This window comes from Dendrobates tinctorius, unplaced genomic scaffold (assembly GCF_039654945.1).
Source record: "Dendrobates tinctorius isolate UK_male_01 unplaced genomic scaffold, ASM3965494v1 ptg000011l, whole genome shotgun sequence".
NCBI lineage: Eukaryota > Metazoa > Chordata > Amphibia > Anura > Dendrobatidae > Dendrobates > Dendrobates tinctorius.
Window position 1 is genome coordinate 50711376 of NW_027361679.1, and position 23432 is coordinate 50734807.

At 43.1% G+C, this 23432-nt stretch overlaps 1 protein-coding gene across 1 annotated transcript in view; it reads left to right on the forward strand.

Moving 5' to 3' along the window:
• Positions 1-23432, forward strand: part of FRAS1 (Fraser extracellular matrix complex subunit 1) — a 692624-nt gene that overhangs the window by 454830 nt on the left and 214362 nt on the right. Inside the window, exons 21-24 of the mRNA XM_073542109.1 lie at positions 1933-2085; positions 3601-3744; positions 10887-11033; positions 16246-16386. Coding sequence (XP_073398210.1) covers positions 1933-2085; positions 3601-3744; positions 10887-11033; positions 16246-16386 — 585 coding nt within the window. The remainder of the gene's footprint in view (positions 1-1932; positions 2086-3600; positions 3745-10886; positions 11034-16245; positions 16387-23432) is intronic.

A 23432-nucleotide genomic window follows, 5' to 3' on the forward strand; every position in this document is an offset into this window, starting at 1 on the left:
AACCCTTGTATCATCTGTTCTCACACCCTTTATGCATTTAATAGTTGTCTGTGTCTGTTCTTTTACACATTCTGGCTGATAACCGGTTAAGGCAGCATTACATGAATTCCCAATTTCTTACATTATGGTCGTGCCTCCCCTATTTCCTCTTAGATTGTAAACTTGCGAGCAGGGTCCTAATTCCTCTTGGTATCTGTTGTTTTAAGTGATTATTGTTACTCTAATGTCTTTTATTGTCTCTACAAGTCCCCTCTAAAATGTAAAGTGCTGCGGAATATGTTGGCGCTATAGAAATAACATTATTATTATTATATTGTTTTCAAAATTGATATACTGTAGATTGCAAAATAAACTCTTAGGCACCAGAAAGAGTACAGTATTCAACCTGTTAATGAAAAGTGAGGAAAAAAAACCCTATAAATCAATCCTCCATGATAATGTGAGTGAGAGCATGCTATTATTAAATCAAGCACGATAATCCAAAAAAATGTATGTTCTCCCCGTGTTCGTGTGGTTCCTGTTACTTTGGTTTCCTCCCACAATCCATGGATGTACTAACAGGGAATTTAGATGGGGACAATGATGATGATGTATGTAAAACTTTGTGGAATTATTGGTTCTATATAAGTGAGTTAAATAAATAAAGTAATAAAACAAATTGTGTAATGAAAGTCTATGCACTGTAATCAGTATTACAAAAGCCACATATGTGCTAATATCTTATTGGCATCAAACATCTGATTGAAAGTGCAGAATATGTAGAAACTAGAATATAGCTCTAAGTGGTCAAGTTTCATTGTTTCATCAGGGGCATGTCAGTGCAGAGACATTGTTAGATAGAATACCCTTCACCAGCCTATACTATGGACAGCCGAAGATCACTTGGCTGTACTGACATAAAACACATATATGTATTAGATAATTGGAGTGAAGAGGCCAGGTGCAGGTATCTGCGCATGTGTTTGATATACTGCCTTGACAGCCACTTCTGAAGCACCACCACCACCAAGCCAACTGCCAGTCTTTGCTATAACTCTCTAGTGCTTATTTATTGCTATGATTACTATAATGGAGCACTGGGACTTGTGTATGATGGGTATCTAACTGATGTTTCTCTGTCGCACTCCATCACATAACGGCTACTCTGTTTTATATGTTTGTATGCTGCCGGGTGTTTTGAGCAGCCGGTACATGTTGTCCCTTGTAGAGCTGCCTTGTTGATATTTTATGTCATTTGAGCCTCTTAATTTAAATACAAACATATTTAAGTTAAAAGGCCAAAATTGACATAAAATATTAACAAAGCAGCTCTATAAGGGACAACACGTACTGCCTGCTCAAAACACCCGGCAGCATACAAACATAAAACAGGATGGAGTGCGAAAGAGAAACATCAGTTAGATAACCTGTCATACACAAGTCACATATGCAAATTGCCTCTTCAGAGAGGAAGAAGACTTGAACTGTAGTGCGCCCTCTTGGAAGTTGCAATCCTATAAGTCATTATTGACCGTTTAGCAAGCCTTGAAATATGACTAGGGATAAAAGCCATATCGGATTCTTAATTTGTAGACAGGGTTTTTTGGCGTATTACCCCTCAATAGGTGGCACTAGAGGTCAAGTCCTCTTCCTCTCTGAAGAGACAATTTGCATATTCAGTTTCCCAAAGAAGCATGCAAGGCATTAGAGTCTCCTCATACTGGCATGCCAGACTTGGCATGTCACTCTCCACAAGGAGAAACTTTACCCCTTATATAAACAAGTCACAGTAATCCATCTTTCTTCATTTCTATACACTCGTTTGTTTTCCCTTTTCTTGGGTTATGGTGTTTGATGTACCAATCAACCTATGTTGAAGACCGCTTAAAAAAAGCTGTAAATAAAGATGCGTACACCTTTAATTTTATTTATTTTTTCTTTTTGCCTTATTAGATTGTCATCCTCAGTGTCAGTATTGTGTAGCAAACCTTCATGACACAGGCAGTGTGTGCTTAAAGTGCCAATATGCCAGATACTTTTTTCTTGGAGATCGCTGTCTTCCAGAGTGTCCAGCAGGATTTTATGTCGAAGGCAGAATCTGTAAAGGTAAGGTTCATTTTTTGCTTTGTTAGGCTACTTTCACATTAGCGTTTTTTAGCGCAGCGCTTCGTTCGCAATAGAAACGCATGCAAAAAAAGCATCATGCATTTTGCATGTGTTTGCGTTTTCTAGGCGCATGCGTTTTAACCAGTTTCTAGCCATGTTAACTCTTAAAACGCTTGCGTTTTTTAACGCAGGCGTTCCCATAGACTGTAATGCGTTATTTTGTCGCATTCCGTGCGCAAGTGTGTGCATGCATTTTTTTTACGCCGTTGGACAGAACCAAAAACGCAATAGGTTGCGTCTGGCGCGCCTAGGCACACACCTTAAGAAAATGCATACGAACGCAAGACCATGCGCCCCCCATGTTAAACATAGGTACGCATGCGCATGGACGCGCATGATGCCCTGCGCAAAAAAACGCTAATGTGAAACCAACCTTAGAAAATCTAATAAATTAGGCCACTAAAGCCACACTCAAGATTGAATTAACAATCGGAAATTGCAAATTGAATTGGTGAATTGTATATATGTTTTTTAAAGGGGTTGTTTTAAGTTCTGTGTTCATGAATGCATTGCTCCTCAGCCTCCCGGCCTTCTACTTGCCGATGAGCTGTGTGCTCCTGAAGATTGACATCTGTGATCACTAAACTGCTGGCCCGAACTGTATGCTCTCCCATACTGCATGCAGACGCGGCTTTGGCTCTGAAGCATTGGTTTCCAGGGATGTGGCCGTTTCAGTGCGGTACTTTCATCTTATATATATAGCAAAGAGCTTGAATGAGACCGCCACTGCTGATAAACTGCAAACATGGCTGATAACCTAGGCAGCGCTCAGTAAACTATAGAATTAGAAAATACGGTAAATATTCTTAAGAACGGCGACTTTTAGTAAGAGGTAAATTAGAAAGTTGTTTGATCTTACGAGCACTTTGCAATTTTATCTATTTAACAAGGTGAGACAATTCCTTTAATTGTGTGCATTATATACAGTGTATATACTATATATATGTATGTGTGTGTGTATATATATATATATATATATCTCTACTATATAATCGTCTAATTCTGTCTGTCTCTCTGTAACGGAAATCTCGCGTCGCTGATTGGTCGCGACCGGCTGTGACCAATCAGTGACAGGTGCAGTCCGGCTGTAAATTGGCGCAGAATTCGAACGACCCACGCCACCGCTACCGTCGGGAGATCTGCGGCGCTAGCCGCTGATCTCCCGACGGTTGCCGCAGATCTCTAGAATACTCGATGCGTTAGAATCGGGCCACCATCTAGTATATATACAGTGTATGTATATATATATATATATATATATATATATATATATATATATATATATATATACAGTATACTGTGTGTGTGTATATATATATTAGAGAGAGAGAATGAATTTAAAGGGAAAACATAATAAGTCATTATGCTGGATAAACATTGTGGATTTATTTTAAATAGCTGTTTTGTCTTCCTTCATCTAGGATTCTTGTGGTTAAATCCTTATGTTTCCTACAGGTTGTCACCTGTCCTGTAAAACTTGCAGCGGCCCAGGCCTAAACTTATGCACATCCTGCGAGGATGGCCTTGTTTTGTCTCACAGTGGGATGTGTACACAGTCATGTGTCCAAGGATACTACCGTGATGGAAATGTATGCAAAGGTATGTGTGCGAGACAGCTTGAGTCTTGCCTGCAGATAGTGCCAATTCTTGGCGTTTTCATACAGTATCATTTGGCTTAGATTTATATAGAGCAATTACTCAAGTACATGGAAAGTTCATGAAATTTTAGTTAAATTAAACAGATTCCAATTGTGAAACATTTTTTAGTTCACACTGATGAGTAAGGGTTGCAGTTATTTTTTGCAAGTAATACTACTAATAAGTTATTTTGTGTTTGTGGAGTGATGTACAGTGAAGGAAATAAGTATTTGATCCCTTGCTGATTTTGTAAGTTTGCCCACTGACAAAGACATGAATAGTCTATAATTTAAGGGTAGGTTAATCTTAACATTGAGAGATAGAATATCAAAAATAAAATCCAGAAAATCACATTGTATAAATTATATAAATTTATTTACATTTTGCAGTGAGAAAGAAATATTTGATTCCTCTGGCAAACCCTTGTTGGCAAGCACAGCAGTAATGATGATGTTAGTTGATGATGAGGTTAGCGCACATGTCAGGAGGAATTTAAGTCCACTCCTCTTTGCAGGTCATCTCTAAATCATTAAGATTTTGAAGCTGTCGCTTGGCAACTTGGAGATTCAACTCCCTCCATAAATTTTCTATGGGATTAAGGTCTGGCGATTGGCTAGACCACTGCATGACCTTAATGTGCTTATTTTTGAGCCACTCCTTTGTAGCTTTGGCTGTATGTTTTGGGTCATTGTCTTGCTGGAAAACCCAGCCACAACCCATTTTTAATGTCCTGGCGGAGGGAAAGAGGTTGTCACTCAGGATTTTACGATACATGGCTTTATCCATTCTTCCATTGATGCGGTAAAGTAGTCCTGTGCCATTAGCAGAGAAACACCCCCAAAACATAATCTTTCCACCTTCATGCTTGACAGTGGGGATGGTGTTCTTGGGTCTTAGACAGCATTTCTCTTCCTCCAAACACGGCGAGTTGAGTTAATGCCAGAGAGCTCCATTTTTGTCTCATCTGACAACAGCACCTTCTCCCAATCACTCACAGAATTATCCAGGTTTTCATTGGCAAACTTCAGACGGGCCTGCACATGTGCCTTCTTGAGCAGGGGAACCTTGCGGGCACTGCAGGATTTTAAACCTTTACAGTGTAATGTGTTACCAATGCTTTTCATAGTAATTGTGGTTCCAGCTGCCTTGAGATCATTAACAAGTTCCCCCGTGTAGTTTTAGGCTGATCTCTCACTTTCCTCATGATCAAGGATACCCCACAAGGTGAGATTTTGCATGGTGCCCCAGACCGATATTGATTGACAGTCATTTTGTATTTCTTCCATTTTTTTACTATTGCATCAACAGTTGTCCCCTTCTCACCCAACGCCTCACATTTAGTTTTGTAGCCAATTCCAGCTCTGTGCAGGTCTATGATCTTGTTCCTGACATCCTTAGAAAGATCTTTAGTCTTGCCCATGTTGTAGAGGTTAGCAGAGGTGTATCTAGGCTTTCTGGCACCCGGGGAACGAATTCAGTTTGGTGCCCCCCATGTACATATGCTATATGCATACTTAGTCATGTACCGACGAGCTGTTCTACCTAATGCTCTCAATGTTTAGTAATGTTCAGTGAAAAACGGAGAGAAGCAGGAAGAGAAGCTCGTTGTCACTTGACCAAGTATGAAAGTTGTATATGAGTAAAGTGTCCATGTGATGATTACTGGAACCTGCAGAGCTGAATCCTTGCATTGCAGGCTTCTAAATTCTCACAACGAATTTGCGGCATACTTTTAGGATTCTCCCTTGCCAGTGGCAAGAGTGCACAAACGTGTCAGCACAAGCATATGTGATTTGTATTTTTCTGGCCACATTCCGACTAGACATGCCCGACCTCACGCCTTTCATTTTCATTGAGGGAGGCCACATGTCTAGTCAGCATGTGACTGCATGTATGTAACAACCACTTTTCTCCCCCCATACTGTCGCCTCACACTATTCCCCTCCCTCCTCATACTGTCTCCTCTCTCATCCCCCCTGTTCACCATACTGTCTCCTCATATATTTACACCCTCACTCTCTATACTGCCTGCTCATACATACCCCTGACTCCCCATACTGTGTCTGCACATATCTCATCACCCTCCCTCCCCATTCTGTGTCCACATACATTTTTCCCATCACTACTTATACTGTGTCCACATACAATCCTCCGTTCGTTCCCCATACTGTTTGCACCCATCCCCCCACTCACCATACTGTGTCTGCACCCATCCCCCATACTGTTTCCTCATACTGTTTCCTCATATATGCTCTGCATCTCCCCCTTTGCTCCTCATTTTTTGTCCTCAAATCTCCCCACACGCATTACATGCCCACATCCCCACTCCAAATCTCCCTACAAACATTACATGCCCCCATCCCCACTCCAAATCTCCCCACACGCATTACATGCCCCCATTCCCACTCCAAATCTCCCCACGTGCATTATATTCCCCCATCTCCACTCCAAATCTCCCCACACGCATTAAGTGCCCCATCCCCACTCCAAATCTCTCCACATGCAATCCATGCCCTATCCCCACTCCAAACCTCCCCACACACATTAAATGTCCCATCCCCACTCCAAATCTCCCCACACGCAATAAATGCCCCATCCCCACTCCAAACCTCCCCACGCGCATTACATGCCCCATCCCCACTCCAAATTTCCCCACATGCATTAAATTCCCCCATCCCCATTCCAAGCCTCCCCTCACACATTACATGCCCCATCCCCACTCCAAATCTCCCCACATGCATTAAATTCCCCCATCCCCACTCCAAGCCTCCCCTCACACATTACATGCCTCATCCCCACTCCAAATCTTCTCACACGCATTACTGCATGCCCCATCCCCACTCCAAATCTCCTCACATGCATTACATGCCCCCAGTCCCACTCCAAATCTCCCCACACGCATTACATGCCCCCATTCCCACTACAAATCTCCCCACACGCATTACTACATGACCCGTCCCCACTCCAGATCTCCTCATATGCATTACATTCCCCCAGTCCCACTACAAATCTCCCCACCCGCATTACATATCCCCATTCCAAATTCCCCCCCCCCCCCCGTGCACTTAATCTTTGGTGTCTTCAGCCCCACTGGTGCATTTACCACCAATGTGCGCCTCTACATGGCGGCTAGTGACGTTAGCAGAGTGATCTTATAACGCTGCTAGCGTTGGTCAGAGCTTCAATTCTACTCGTGTCTTCAGACGCAACTACAATTGATCCCTGGGAGCTGGCGCGCTGCAGCATCTCTGTGCCAGCTGTCAGCTTGACAGCCGGTAGAAAGAACGGCCGATTCACAGTCCGCGGGGCAGCAGAATGCAGCTGCCTGGGGAGGCACTGCGGACCACCGCATTAGGCGGCCCAATTGCGCCCCTCTGCCGGCTGTCCCCCCCCCTAGATACACCTCTGGAGGTTAGAGTCTGACTGATAAATTGAGTCTGTGGACAGGAGTCTTTTATAATGGTGACTGTGTAAGACAGCGGTCTTTAATGCAGGTAACGACTTGATTAGTAGCGTCTAACTGGTCTGTAGGAGCTAGAATTCTTAATGGTTGGTAGGGGATCAAATACTTATTTCTCGCTCAAAATGCAAATAAATGTATATAATTTATACAATGTAATTTTCTGGATTTTATTTGATATTCTATCTCTCAATGTTAAAATTAACCTCCCCTTAAAATTATAGACTGTTCATGTCTTTGTTAGTGGGCAAACTTACAAAATCTTCAAGAGATCAAATAATTATTTCCTTCACTGTATTTTATAAAAGGGAATATAGACAGCCATACATCCATTTTATATAAATTCAACCAATTTCAGTAGCATCGGCAAACCATCTGATTTTGATGGCCAAACAGTATTTCCTAGAATTTAATACTCGCAAGAAACAAGAATTTTGACTTGTAGCCTCCTTTAATTATTTGAAGGTCTCAATCGCATATATATATATTGCATAAAAACATTAGTATGTAGTTTGCATATTCAATCCACCCAATAACTTCTTTATATGACTTGTGATGTCCATAATTATTTAGTTTTCAGACACTATTCTACTGCTTCTTCTAATTTAAAACAAAAACTATTAGCTACAGGTTGTTACTTTAAATATTTTACATATAGCTGAGCCATTATACAGGGGGATATAGCATGGTTAATGTATTTACTTACTGTTGTGACGCAAGTCACTACTTACGGACACTCTATGAGGTGGTGGAAGTCAGGAAGTCCGAGGTCAAAAGCTAAAGAGGTGACACGAAGGCAAAGTCAGAATACAGTTCGGGGTCAGAATTCCAAGAAGATAGCGGATCAAGACTAAAGCCCCCGTCACATACAGCGAGATCGCTAACGAGATCGCTGCTGAGTCACAAGTTTTGTGATGCAACAGCGATCTCACCAGCGATATCACTGTGTGTGACACGTATCAGCGACCGGCCCCCCCGCCGGGTATCGCTGATTGTGCTCGAAAGCCCTGGATATTTTTTGCATCGCTGTGTGTGGCAGGCGGGATACCAGCGATCAGTGAGCTAGAGCTGGTATCCAAGGTAAACCGCGGGTAACTAAGCACGCGCGTCACTTAGTTACCCGCTGTGTACCTTAGATACCAGCGTGCTGGCGCTGGGAGCTGGTATCCAAGGTAAACAGTGGGTTTCTAAGCGCCGTGCGGTGCTTAGAAACCCACTGTTTACCTTGGATACCAGCTCCCTGCACCAGCACACTGGTATCTAAGGTACACAACGGGTAACTAAGCGGCGCGCACGCTTGTTACCCGCGTCGTCGCTGGTCCTGATCGCGGCTGAGATCTGTCTGTTTGGCAGCTCACCAGTGATCATGTAGCGACACACCAGCGATCCTGAAAAGGTCATATCGTTGTCGGGATTGCTGGTGTGTCGCTATGTGTGATGGGGGCCTAAGGGGCTAGGCAAACTGCTGGTCAAACTCAAATCCAAGGTCGGTCAGCAAAAGATCAAAATACAGAACTCGCAGCACAGCACAAACTCACACCAAGTAGATCTACAAGTGGCAGAGACAAGAGGCAGATAGCCAGCTAAATAGCCTGGGAATCATTCCAAACCGGAGACGCCTGTAGGAAGGTGCCCAGCACACTCTTTCCCTGAATTGTTGACTGGACTATCACTCACCATATTGACAGGTCAGCACGCCCAAGCCTCAGATTGGATGGCTGAGCTATCTATCATGATACTGACAGCTCCACATCCCCCTGCCCCAGGTTGGACAGCTGAGCTGACACTGACCACACTGATAGGAGGAATCGTGACAACTGTATGGATCTCCATGCAGTTTGGTGCATAGTGTAGCAATGTTTTGAAAGGATAATACTATATTATGTGGTATCTAATGGAGCATGCTACATTTTTGTGGGGGTTGGCTTCCTACAGATATCAACAGAGAAAATCCCTGGAATAATAAGGTACAGAAGGGCAGATGCATCTCTATTGAAGCCTTTTTATGCAGTTCATGATATCTTAGTGGGTTGTATGTGTTAGCGCTATAAGAGATGAGTAGACTGCTATACCATGAGTTTGGTAGTATAAGAATAAGCATATTACTATATATATTCTGCTCCCCTTATTTTCCTGTATATCAATAGAGATGGAGATAAGAAACCGCTTCTTAAACTTTTCCTTTGGGTGACTTCAATAAAGGACACAGTATTGTTAGCTTGAAGGTTATTTCAGCTACGAAGATTTTTTATTTTTTGTGCCTCTGAGAACAGTGCAATCTATTGTGAGAAATGAAGACTTCTATTTGTTACTGAGAAACCTTTTTTTAGATTTGTTCTTTAAACTGCAGTGTCCTTCTGTGAACCATGAGTTCTGAAACACCTCTAGATTGGCATTGAGAAATGTAGAGTATAAATACAAGGGGAACAGCCAAGTCTTACAGCAGTGAAAGACAAACTATGAATTTCATCACACATTTCAGCAAAGAATTAGATTGCCACTGGATGACTTATGAAAGGCTGCAATAATTGTATTTGCTATTTGACTGGAGATAATTGTTAAGTGTGTTTCTTGGCAACAGTAAAAAGAAAGTGATCATTCAGGTTATCTATTAGTTGAGTTTTCATAATAAAAAGTCCTAGTTCCGAGTGAAAAACATTCATTTAGAGGTGATGTAATAGTGTACTTAAGGCTAGATTATGAATTAAAAGCACCTAAATTGTGCTACCAAGCTGTGGCTGGAGGCCATCAAAATATTTTCGGATACAAATATGATATTCTAAATGCATAAATACCCTTTTTTTTATATATATTTTTGCATATACTCCCATTGTATTTACAACCACTAAATGGACTCTCTCCCTTCCAGAAATGCTGTTTACCTGGAGGTATGGGTTGTATCCCCAGGTAAGTTTGCCTTACTGGACCAGTGGCTACAGGGTTAAAATTAAGTTATAGCCTACTTGTACATGCTCTCTTCAAGTCATCGGAGTGGTGCAAAGAGTGGTTACTTTCACCGACTGTATGCAGTGAGCACACTACAGGGTGGGCCATTTATAAGGTTAGACCTGGGTGGGCCATTTATATGGATACTCCTATATAAAATGGGAATGGTTGGTGATATCCACTTCCTGTTTGTGGCACATTAGTATATGGCAGGAGGGAAACTTTTCAAGATGGGTGGTGACCTTGGCGGCCATTTTGGAGTTGGCCCACCCAGGTGTATCCATATAATTGGCCCACCCTGTATAATCACTCCCCATCACTTTGATTGACAGCCTGCACCACTCACACACTGCAGAGCAGTCAGTCAGTGTCGGGGAGTGAGTTACAGTCACATTCACTATGTTATGAGTGATGACTGTAACATCTCCCTGTTTGCCCCATTATCTGGATCGAGCAGCTTCAGGGAGGATATAACTTATTTTTCGCCATGTAGCTGCTGCTTCAATAAGGCAGCTTAATCTGATTTTAATGGAATTTACCTTCAGATTAACATTACATCTGCCGATAAATATAATTTCTGGACATTAGCAGTTTCCTTTAAATATTAGACATTTATATACAGGTTTAATTAATATATATTCCTAATGAATGTGTATGCTGTCCATCTTATGGCATTTGTATCTTTTCCTTTGTGCAGCGTGTAACAGCCAGTGTTTAACGTGTGGCTCAGCGGAGGGATGTACTGCATGTAAAGACCCAAAGAAGGTTCTCCTGTTTGGAGAGTGCCAATATGAAAGCTGTACACAGCAGTACTATCTTGATTACACCAGTGGTACATGTAAAGGTAAGAGAAAACATGTCCTAGTTCAGTAGCCTCACACATACCTGACCACAGAGGTTGACTATCTGCACCGGACCCTCTGTGTTCAAGTGACTCTGTGTCTCCCGTGACTATACACAGTAGATCACCTACTGAGCTGACATTTGAAGAAACTCACAGGTGGACGGTAGAAAGAACCACTTAAAAAGTATAGTCCATATTTTACAGAGATGCCGAGGGGCTTATAGAAAAGTCTGTCTGTCTATCGAATGTGTGTGATGGGATTAGTAATGATAAATACAAGTTTGAATGAAATAATGATTAAAGAGAACCTTTCACCAAATTTTTCATGTTGACCTGGATACACAATGTAATAGTGGCTTCAGAGCGGTAAAAAACTTTTATTTATTTATTTTATCTTGACTCTCTATTGCAGAGATATTAGTATTGGAACATAAGAAGTTAAATTTTAAGTCCAAGTGTCATCAGTTATCAACTCATACTGGAAGAAGTACATTCCCCCAGTGAAAAGCATCTAATAACACCCACTTAGACTGAAACAGGAAGTTTCTTTTCCTGGCAGACATCACCTCTTGACCCAGCTGCTCCCTCCTCCCCCTTACAGGGACTTTTGACAGTGACTTATGACTCACATAGGGAACACTGTCCTCCAGTTTCTACATAGAGCTTAGAAAGATTCAGCTGGTCGGTTTTTAATCACGTGATGTCATAGACCTATTGGAAAAGAGAAAAATTAGTTGGGTAGAAGGGCAAAATGAGCAACTTTAAGTAAGTACACCGTGGCATATAATATGGTGATTGCAATATAATAAGAGGATAGCAAATTTTCATGGGGCTCACACACAGCTACTTTAGTGGAAATGATAACTGCATATTGGTAAAAAATTTAGGATGCTAAAAATTGTAAGATCTGCAAAAATAAGGGTGTGTGCACACGCTGCGGATTCTGCTGCGGTTCCGCAGCGGATTTGGCCGCTGCGGATCCGCAGCAGTTTTTGCTGCGGTGTACAGTACCATAATATCCTATGGATATTAAAAACCGCAGTGCAGACGGTGCGGAATTTTCAGCACCGTTTTCCTGCGGTTTCTAAACCGCAGAAAGAATTGACATGTCAATTCTTTCTGCGGATTCCGCTGCGGTTTGCCATCTCCTCCATTGTGGAGATGAAAAACCGCAGGCTAATCCGCAGGTAAAACCGGAGGTCTTTTGACCTGCAGATTTACTTGCAGATTTTACAAAATCCGCGCAGCCAAATCCGCACCCCAATCCGCAGCATGTGCACATACCCTTACTCTGTATGCCATTGAAAGGGTGCTGTCCTGCTCCATGTTGACTTTTCCTTATAACCATTGTCATGTGACAACGATTTCAACTTTACCACAATATCAAGTAATTCACACATACACAGGAGACATATGTGATCAGTTGGTTGAGTCAATGAATCATATGCATAATCGAAGGATGTAGAACAGTACATGGTGAAGAAACCTTCACAAGAAGCCATAATCTTATATGCCTCTTTCCGGCTAATGGACGTTTTCTAGGAAAAGTCATCACTGCCTAAGGGTACCGTTACACTTACCGATGCACCAGCGATCCCGACAACGATACGACCCTGTCAGGATCGCTTGTGCATCGCTTAGTGGTCGCTAGTGAGCTGCCACACAGGCAGATCTCACCAGCGACATCACTGGGGTCGGGGGTCGCAACTTACCTGTCAGACGCGGCGATCCTGCGTCGCTCGTCGGCGCCACAGGAAGCCCAGCAGGAAGCGCCCGACGAGAAATGATCCAGGACCTTCTCGCGCGACCAGCGATAATCAGCGGGGGAGCCGGTCGGAGGTAAGTATCACATGTAGCAATATCGCTGCTACGTCACAAAATCGGTGACTTTACAGCGATATTGCTAGCGATATTGCAGTGTGTATCGGGGGCTTAACTGGTGGTGGTGAGGTGGGTAGTTGACTTACTCAGTGGACCCCCACTGATCCTCTGAATGACATCATTGATTTTCCTTGAGCTCCTGGCCACCTACTGTGCAGGAAAAGTGAATGGATGGCCTCTGTTTCATTTTTGGGAGTAATTGGTGTCCCTGAAATGTATTAACTTTTTATAAAATAAAGAAATGGTTCAATTGCTGTTGTGTTCCGCACATTGACATTACTGTTTATATGGATGGTTATGAAGCGTTTGCTGGTCAGGCTTACTCGTCTTTCAGCATTAGAAGTTTGTATTACAGCATTCTCATTCCTCCTATTATCACCTTTTGAGCACAGTTCACCAAACAAGAGGCCAAAATCCACTTTTATTCAGCACAAGGTGGGGATTACACTGAACTCAGACACACAGAATCGATCAGCATAGCCCAGGAGAACACATTTTGTTTCTTTAACTTTCATTTGATTTTCTTGTGAAGTAAAACCATGCTTAAGTTCATTTTTTGTCTTGTTAAAGAAAAGCAGTCCGTCTTAAATGCCTTAATTTTTTTTTCTACTTTCATGCACAATTGCTGCCTAGTTAAATCTTGCACCCAACAGTAGATTTATACATTAACTAATGAAGTGCTGGCGTCTACACCTACAGGTTGGTAATGGTAGATATAGATAATAGTGCCATCTTGGGGTGCAAGTTGGTACTACATTCCAGTGGAAAAAAAACTCATAAGGCTGTACCAAACTGACTCTTTTCTCAGTGTTTAATCTCTCAGTACTTTTCACAATACAAATTAGATCACTTGATGAGGATGGTGTACTTACTTTGACTATCAATGTAAGAACGGCTCTATAATCATTTTTGAAAGTTTTCTTGCCCAATAAGTACACCAGTTTTGTTTAATATTATATGCATTGTATATTGTAAAGCTGGTCACAGAACCACTTAAGGTAATTTCTGTTCCAACTTATACCAGCTCACTCACTACTGGCTGGTAGACTCTTTCATTATTAACTGTATATGGGAACCATTTGGGAATATTGTAACTTCAACACAGAAGGCGACAATCCTGGCACACCCTTCAAACACGTTTTCTCCAGCAGTGCTCCAGGTGTGCTGAACATCTGTGGAGAAAATCCAATCTTGCCAAAGATTTCATCCATTATAAGTTTATGCGTAAAACCTACAACTTGGCTATTACCTGTAACAGTGACCCTATTCCCTCACATCTCCTCCAGTCCATTTCCCCTGCTGTCACCCTCACCTAACAAAATATTTAATCTCTCCCTCTCATCTGGTATTTCTCCCTCCTCATTTAAACACGTCAGCATACATCCACTACTTAAAAAAACATCCCTCGACCAGAACTGCGCTGCTAACTACAGACCTGTCTTCTGGAATGCTTGGCCCACTCGCATCTAATCCGAAATCTCTCAGATAACTCTCTTCTCTACCCTTTACAATCTGGTTTCCGCTCTTTACACTCTACTGAAATTGCCCTCACTAAAGTCTCTAATGATCTCCTAACAGCTAAATCTAATAGCAACTAATCTCTGCTGATTCTCCTGGATCTCTCTGCAGTAATACACTGTGGATGACCAGCTCCTCCTCACTATGCTCCGTGCTATTGGGCTCAAGGACACTCTTCTCTCCTGTTTTTCCTCCTACCTCTCTGACAGCTCGTTCACTGTATCTTTTGCTTACTCCTCTTCCTTTCTTCTTCCCCTTTCTAGAATTTGTCCTTTTCTTACTTTTGATTCTGCAAAAAATCTTAGTGTAACTCTTATTCATTCTTGTCTGGACTATTGCAACTCTCTACTAATCTGTCTCCCCCTTCTCCAATCAGTCCTGAATGCAGCAGCCAAAATCATTCCTTTTCAACCGTTACACTAATGCCTCTCCCCTGTGACAGTCGCTGCACTAGTTGCCCATCTAATACAGAGTTCAATTTAAACTTATCACTCTAACCCACAAAGCGCTCCACAGTTCATCACCACACTACATCTCCTCTCTCATCTCAGTCTACCACCCTACCCTTTCCCTCCATTCTGATAACAACTTAAAACTAAAATCCTCAATAATCTGACCTTCCCATACAAGTGTTTTGTTGTGCATTAACATACCAGGCAACCGCCCCCTCCATATATTGGTAGGCTGCGAGCAGTTTTATCGGTATTCTTGCACCTGTGTTGTAATCTTAATTATATGGGTCCACTGCATCCTGATAGTGCATTTGTCTGGAGGCCTGTACGGGTAAACCTTTTTGCTATTTTTGCTGTGTTATATTATTGGTGGACTTTTAAGTCCTCTTTCTGTGCTGTATCACACATATTGGAAGTATCAGATTTCGGAATAAATTCTTGGACTTTTGTGCGCTACCAGATAAATTCACTAATCCAGTATTAGGAGAAAGAATATATATGTCATCCCCTGAAGAAGAAATGGTACACATTTCGAAACGCGTTGGGAAATAAATGGATTATTCTTTCTCCTAATACTGGATTAGTGAATTTATCTGGTAGCGCACAAAAGTCCAAGAATTTATTCCGAAATCTGATGTTTCAAGCGGTCGCAGAGCTGACCTTTGGACGTGCAGCAAGCAGATTACTGATCCCACATGCCTGAACCTCTCCTGAAAAGGGTGAGTAAATTCTAATCTATTTCTCCAGCAATAACCCGGATAAGACCCTATTGCGCTTTTTTGTTCCTTTAGTTTGAATACATATTGGAAGTAGAAGTTCTAAAAGTCAATACCAAAGCTTTACAAAGCCTTGCCTCATGAATTAGAATAAAAGTCAAACCAGAATCTCAATTAGCAGACACATTTCAGGGTGTTGCCCCTCCTCAGTGCAAAGCATGAGATCTGATTTGGCTATATGAGAGGCCTTGGGCATATCACTCTCCACAAGGAGAAACATTACTGCCTAAGCATGAGTCAGAGGTCTTTCATACAGCCAAGTCTTATCTCATGCTTTGCATTGAGGAAGGGCAATACCCCAAAACATGTTTCTGGAAATTGAGATTCTAGTTTGGCTTTTATTCTAAGGCATGTTGCAAGGCTCTTTAAAGGTTCAGTATTGACTTTTAGGATTGCTACTTCCAATAGGTAGCACTAGAGTTGCCTCTGATAAATCAATTTGCATTATGTGCCATACAGTTGTACATTTGGTCTGCACACAATTTGGATATAACTTTTGCCAGTCTATTGTACATTCTTGCCATTTGAGTATTTTATATCCAAGTTATTCACTTTTGTGTAATTCATATTTTTTTTCCTTTTCAGAATGTGACTGGAGCTGTAATGCATGCAAAGGCCCACTGAACACAGACTGCTTGCAGTGTATGGACCAGTACACTTTACATAACGGAGCCTGCCTCGAGCACTGCCCTCCCTCGTATTATAAGCACAGAGACACTTGCAGAGGTTGGTGTTTATCTTCGGTTTCTTGTTTTAACTCTTGAAAATAGTATTGATTTCTAACAATTTATTAGTGAACTGGCACGGTGCTCCTCTATATGTTTAATTCACTTTCTGTCGACTATATAGCTTTAACATATTCCTCAGCACTGTACTGAAGTAGTCATTATCTGCAATTTTGGGAAAGCCATTTATCCTAGGGCTTATGACTTAATGTAAAATGATGACATTACAGTGACTCAAGGGTGGCTTAAATATTTTTATGGAAAAAAGTTAAAGTTAAAAACAACTTTATACTCCTTGAGAAAGCCAGCTGGTGAAACATATGCTGGAGCTACTGGGCATTTACTGCATATATGGTAACTTATCATCCTTTTTTTTCATCTGTGGTCTTTCTGGGGGGATTCATGCTGAGTACCCTTATAACATCTTCTAATTGTCTACTTTTGTAGGACCTCTACTTTTATTTAAACATGTATGACTAATTTCCAAAGACCAGCCTGTTATCCCTCCACCACTTGTTGTCATTTGTAATTCATACCATATTATTACTAGACCTATTTTCTATATGTTTTTCCCTGTGATTTTTTTCTGGGCTATTTTTTATCTTCCCCTCTCTCTCTCTCTCTCTGTATATATATATATATATATATATATATATATATATATATTTATCTCTCTGCTTACACGCCGTTGTTTCTAATATTTGGTGTTAAAATTTTTTTATATTTTATTGATTATTTCAGTGTTTTTCACTTCTTTTGTTACTACTAACTTTTTACTGTGCAGCATTAGACTCACATACTGTATATACTGTAGTTGAATCCTGCCTTGCTTCCATTTTACAGCATGACTGTGAGTGATATGTAATCAATGATTTAGTCAGTGTGTCGATATATTCATGATAAAGATCTATGTTTTTCTTGTCATTTTTATTATCTCTGTGACCCACTAATGGGCTGTAGAACATGTGTTTTTATTTAGCAAGGTCCTTTTTTGCCATGCGAGTGTTTCAGCATTTTGTTTGCAGAAAATGAGCCTGGATTTTTATTCATATTCAGGGTATACAATGTGTATCGTGAATCAGCATTTACTGAGTTAACAGCGCCTCAGCTGGAATCCTCAGTACAGTGGTCTCTGTTAGTGAATCTATTTTAGAGTAGAGAATAGACTGCCCACGTTGCTTATTTTACCTATTGAAGAGAATTAGAGCAAAGAAGAAAAGTTAAGTTTAATTATCTGTAGATAATGTCTCAATATGTACATAAAATAGAGTAGAACAAAGCAGGGGAGGGAGTATTAGTGGGGGAGTTATCTGTGGAAAAAGGGGCGCAATATGTCATCGTATTGTAGAAGAATTTTCATTGTCAAATTTAATTGAATATTTAGAACATTTTGTTTTGTTTCATCTGTGTTTGCACATTATCCATCAGACACATACCTACTTTTCAAAGCATATAGCTGTAGTGAAGTTGAAAATAAAGCCTCCCTTCTTGTTAAAAAAGCATAATGAAAGGATGTCCACCACTCTTTCCTCACCAGCTCTCCTGCGTGCCTGTATGCTTTTCCATCAGCTCCTCTATATTCTACACCACTCTGCTCTCACTGCTTCTCCATGTGCCAAACATTACTTCTGTAGTTCTCCTGTGTGTGAGACCAGACAAATAGTTGTATTTCCAACACATTTGTAAATTTACGCCCCCATTCCAGGACCACTTTGAAACACTCCTGAAGTGATCAGGAACACCCCCAAAACGCTCCCTTTTGGTCATGACTTTGATTGACCCCTTTCCTTTTTGGGATCCAGTTAGAGGAGCGATCAAAATGAGGTCAGTAGGCAAGTGTGCAGTACACTTCCCTGTGTCTAATTTCAATACTTTTTGTTACCAGTTCTTTTACTTTACAGGCCGCTCATATTCTATTATTCTTATGTGCTGGATCAAACTTATCTCAAACTTAGACATTCCTCATGCGTACATACTTCTCACAGATTTGAGTTCTGTGCGTTCAGGTTGCTGTTTCCTCAGCAGTTTTCAGCACAGAAATTCCTATTATGATTTCCCCTCTTCAAGGATGATATATTTTCCTGTGTATCTGTCAGCCGGAGTTGCCCTTTTTTAATGCTTTCCCCCTCTCGACATTGTTCTTTGCCCTCCCCCATCCTTGCTGTTATTACTTTCTCTAACACTAAGAAAAGGGAAGAGAGGAGTAGAGTGAGGTGTTAGGAGTCAGATTACTACCTCTCCTATGTTGAAATCTAGACTCTTACATTCTGCAGTCTCCTGCACTTCGTCTGCTGCAGAGGAGATTGCAGAGGAGAGTGCCTTGCGGCAACTCTCTCCAGAGGCCAAGTCCTTTGTTCCCTCAACTGAGCATGCGCATAGGACAATCTCCCATTGGAGTTCGGGAGTCAGGTGCTCAGGTCCTGTGTCGAACCCTATTGGCTCCTCCTGGAGCCTTGGAGATTTCCGGAAGGTCCCGTTTGTTATAAAAAGTGCGCATTGCCGTTCCGCCATGCGCTAGTATTCTCATACTGCTGCTGTGTGTATGGTGATGGATGCTTGGACTGGTGACTGACTTATTAAGAAACCCCTTCCCTTTGATAATACGTCTGTGTGAGTGTTTGGGTATCAGCCAGTAGCAGCGCCAGCGCGCTCAAGCTCCATCTGTTCCAGCAGCTAGCGTCCTGCATCGTGCTTGCGAAATAGCGGTGCCATCTCTTAGGCACAAGTTTACGCCTCGCAGCGGTTGCAGTCCTGTCGGGCGTTCGCAGTTGCGACAACCCGCACATTATTATCACGGTAGGTCTAGACGGAGTAGTCCTGTCGTTTAAGGCTACTCCTGTGACCAGTAATACCGTGTCTGCATCGCTGGGGTCTGTGACCTTGAACAGACACAGCGTTTTCTGTATGCTTTAAGCCTGCAGCTCTGTGATTCTAACAGAGCTTGCTCCAGTGCACAGTTGGTGCAGTTAAACCCTGTGCACATTACCACCACAGTGCTCTGCCTCTTCTAGCAGCGGTTTTTCCATCCACCGCACGGTGGACCACGAGTGGCGAAGGCACTTTATTTATATTTTTATTTAGTGCCTTCCGCCACTCCTAACATGAGGTGTCAGATCCTGGAAGTGTGCTCTAATCAATTTTTGTCAGATTTTGCAGACCAAGTTGATAAACTGTGAACACAAAATAAGCAAAAAAGTGATCAAACAGGTCCAGGGGGCACTTGGAAATTCTATAAGAAAGCTATGAGAAAGGGAAGTTATACGCCAATTAAATTAATAACAGGTTTTCTTTATTAGTGCAAAAACATACATGAGTAACACAATTCAGGGAAAACGCATACAGAGACTACCACAGGTCTCAGGACCATAGCAAATGGCCATTCAGAGATAAGCTCAAACAGTGTTGAAAAAGTACTTATGGTACTAATAAATGCTGTCTGGACAAAAACAAGGAAAAAAGTCCTAAAAACCTAAATCAAACACATGTACTGACAGTGATCACAGTGATCAAACATTATAGGTACAATAGGAGTACGTATGATGAATAAATCTAATATGAAATCCAACAGAAATCCTATTTTACAAAGTCTTCCTGTATGCAGAAGATATATAAAGGTGCAGGAAAGATATGTATAAATATGTGATCCTTCAGATTTTGTATTAGTCGAGCCTGATGAAGAGACCTGAGTAGTCTCAAAAGCTTGCAATTTGTTACCATCTTTTCAGTTAAATGACAGAAAAAACTGACGGCACATCTAGAACTAGTCTGAATAGGTGCATACCAAAAAACAGCTTACATGTCAAATAAGGAAATGGATGCACTCAATTGCATTAAGGCATATGAAATATGTGAAATACGAATAGCATAATGGCTTTTGTAATCTAGATGTAACGGGGTCTTCCAAGCTGGGGTACCTCTTTCAGTACCACCCCGTGTTTTCGGAGGTCCGCTCTGCTTTGGCTGGAGTCTGAATGAATGACGCTGGCTGGAATTCCTCTGAGTGCATGGGCGCATATAAAAGATCACTGCTTCTCCATGTATTTCCAGTCTGACAACACTTTACTCACAGGACACAGAATATACCACACAGATCCAGAGGGCCGGCCAATAGACAAGCGTCAGGCCAGACATGCATTACAAAAGCCGCAGGTGGCCGGAGCCTGCGGATGTTTACTGTGGGAATTACAAAGGTGGGGGGAGGGTGGACACTGCTGATACATTAAGGACATGCATCTCACATGGAACCTATTATATATACATATAACTGCACAACATATTCTGGGTGCTGAGTGGTTCTGTAACATGGCTCCCCTTTTCAGCGACGCGATCGGCATACACAGTCTGATCCTCAACGGATCGGTTTGGGGATGACCGAAGTTTATGGGTTTGGTACAAGTTCCATTTGTCGACTTAGTCCATCGGAGTTACCGTTTTGTTTGCCGGGTCTGTAGTGGATGGTGAAGTCCAGAGGTTGTAGGGCTAAACTCCACCGCAGCAATCTGGCGTTGTCTCCAGAGACCCGATTAAGCCAGACTAGGGGATTATGGTCCGTTAGAAGGGAAAACTGTCGTCCATACAAATATGGTTGCAACTCTTTGAGTGCCCATACTACCGCCAGGCACTCCTTCTCGATGGCCGCATAGCTTACTTCACGGGGCAGTAGTTTCCGACTCAGGTAAGCTACCGGGTGTTCTTGGCCGTCCGGCCCGACTTGGCTCAGTACTGCCCCCAATCCCAACATAGAAGCGTCTGTATGAACAAGGAAACGTGTAGTTGGATCGGGTGCGGCCAATACAGGGGTATTGATGGGGGCGTCCTTTAGTTGGCGGAAGGCTTCCTCACACTCTGAGGTCCAGGTTACCTGGCGGGGTTGGTTCTTACGGGTCAAATCAGTGAGGGGCTTGGCTACGCTGCTGTAATTGGGAACGAATTTCCTGTAATACCCCGCTGTCCCTAGAAACGCCATGACCTGGGTTTTAGTGCGTGGCATGGGCCATTTGGCTATGGCCTCAATCTTGGCTGGTTCTGGTTGCTGCTTCCCACTTCCCACCCAATGCCCTAAATACTGAACCTCTGCTTTGCCCACGTGACACTTGTTTGGGTTCAGGGTGATTCCGGCCTGGTGGATCCTGTCCAATACTGTTTCTAGGTTTCTAGGTGATTTAGATGCTCTTCCCATGTCGCACTGTAGATGGCGATGTCGTCCAGGTAGGCACAAGCATAGTCCTGGAGACCATCCAGAAGCCGGTCAGCCAGCCTTTGGAAGGTCGCCGAGGCATTCTTCATCCCGAATGGCATAACTCGAAACTGGAATAAGCCGAACGGGGTGACAAATGCCGACTTGGGAATAGCGACAGGACTAAGGGGAATCTGCCAGTAGCCTTTGCATAGATAGATGGTGGTCAAATACTTTGCCCCCGCCAGCCGGTCTAACAACTCATCCACACGCGGCATGGGGTATGCATCCGTCACTGTTTTCTCATTGAGCTTCAATAGTCTACACAAAACCGTGTAGTCCCATCCTTCTTGGGCACTAACACTACGGGGGATGCCCAGGGACTATCTGACTCTTCAATGACCCCTAAACGCAACATCTCTTGTATCTCTTGTCGCATCCCCTCTCGTACAGACTCAGGGACGTGGAAGGGGTTTTGTCGCAGAGGGTTCTGATCCTGGGTCTCAACCTTATGTTGTGCCATGCGAGTGTACCCCGGTCTCTCTGAAAACATCCTCTGTCGCAGCCTCAACAACGCCTCTGCCTGCTGTCTCTCCCGGGGGCCTAGGTCTTCACCCAAGTGTACCTGGTCCCATGTTTTAGACTGAGTCCTTTCCCCTAAGACATCCGGCAAGGGAAGTCCGGCTAAATCCTCTGCTTCAAGTGCACAGATGGCCACTACCTCTTCAGGGCGCTCCCGGTAGGACTTCAGCATATTCACGTGGAACATGCGGATAACCCTGGGGTCATCACAATCGGCGACATTATAGGTTGTGTCGGCTATTTTCCCCACTACCTGGTAGGGCCCCTGCCATGCAGCTTGAAACTTATTCTGCTTAGTGGGCTCTAACACCAGGACCTCTTGTCCTATTTCCAAGGTGCGCTCTCTGGCCCTCCGATCGTACTATATGCGCTGGCGCTGCTGGGTCGCCTGCATGTTCTCACGTACAGCCTGAGTCAGCTCCTGTAGGCGGTCCCGGAATTCCAGCACATAGGGTACAATAGGTACCCCTTCTATGAGGCCCTCCCCTTCCCAGTGTTCCAGCACTAAGTCTAGGGGTCCCCTTACCCGTCTCCCGTATACCAGCTCGAACAGGGAGAACCCCGTGGATTCTTGGGGCACCTCCCGATAGGCAAACAGGAGGTGTGGCAAGAATTTCTCCCAGTCCCTGTAGGTCCTGGTAAAAGTCCCAATGAGCTGTTTTAATGTCCCGTTAAAGCGTTCACACAACCCATTGGTTTGCAGGTGGTACAGGGCGCTTCTAATGGACTTTACACCGCACAGCTTCCACAGTTGGTTGGTCACCTCTGCTGTAAACTGGGTACCCTGGTCCGAGATAATCTCCCGGGGAAATCCAGCCCGTGAGAAAACCTGGAGCAGGACGGCCGCCACCGTCTCTGCCAGTATGTTAGGTAATGCAACCGCCTTTGGATACCATGTGGCATAATCTACCACTGTCAATATATACTTTTTCCCGGACGGACTGGGTTTGGCTAACGGCCCTATCAAATCGACCGCTACTCGGCTAAATGGTTCCTCCACAATGGGGAGGGGGCGTAATTTGGCCTTGCATCGATCCCCCCTCTTGCCAATGCGCTGACAACTGTCACAGGTCTGGCAGTACTGACGAACATCATAGGTTACCCCCGGCCAAAAGAAGTTTTGTGTCAGACGATGCCTGGTGCGACTGACGCCGAAGTGCCCGGCCAAGGGTATATCATGAGAGATTCGCAGTAGCTCCTGCCTATACTTCTTGGGAACTACCAGCTGTTGTTTTATAGTGGGGCTCGTCCCTGTGTGGTGCTGCTCTGTGATCCGGTAGAGGAGTCCC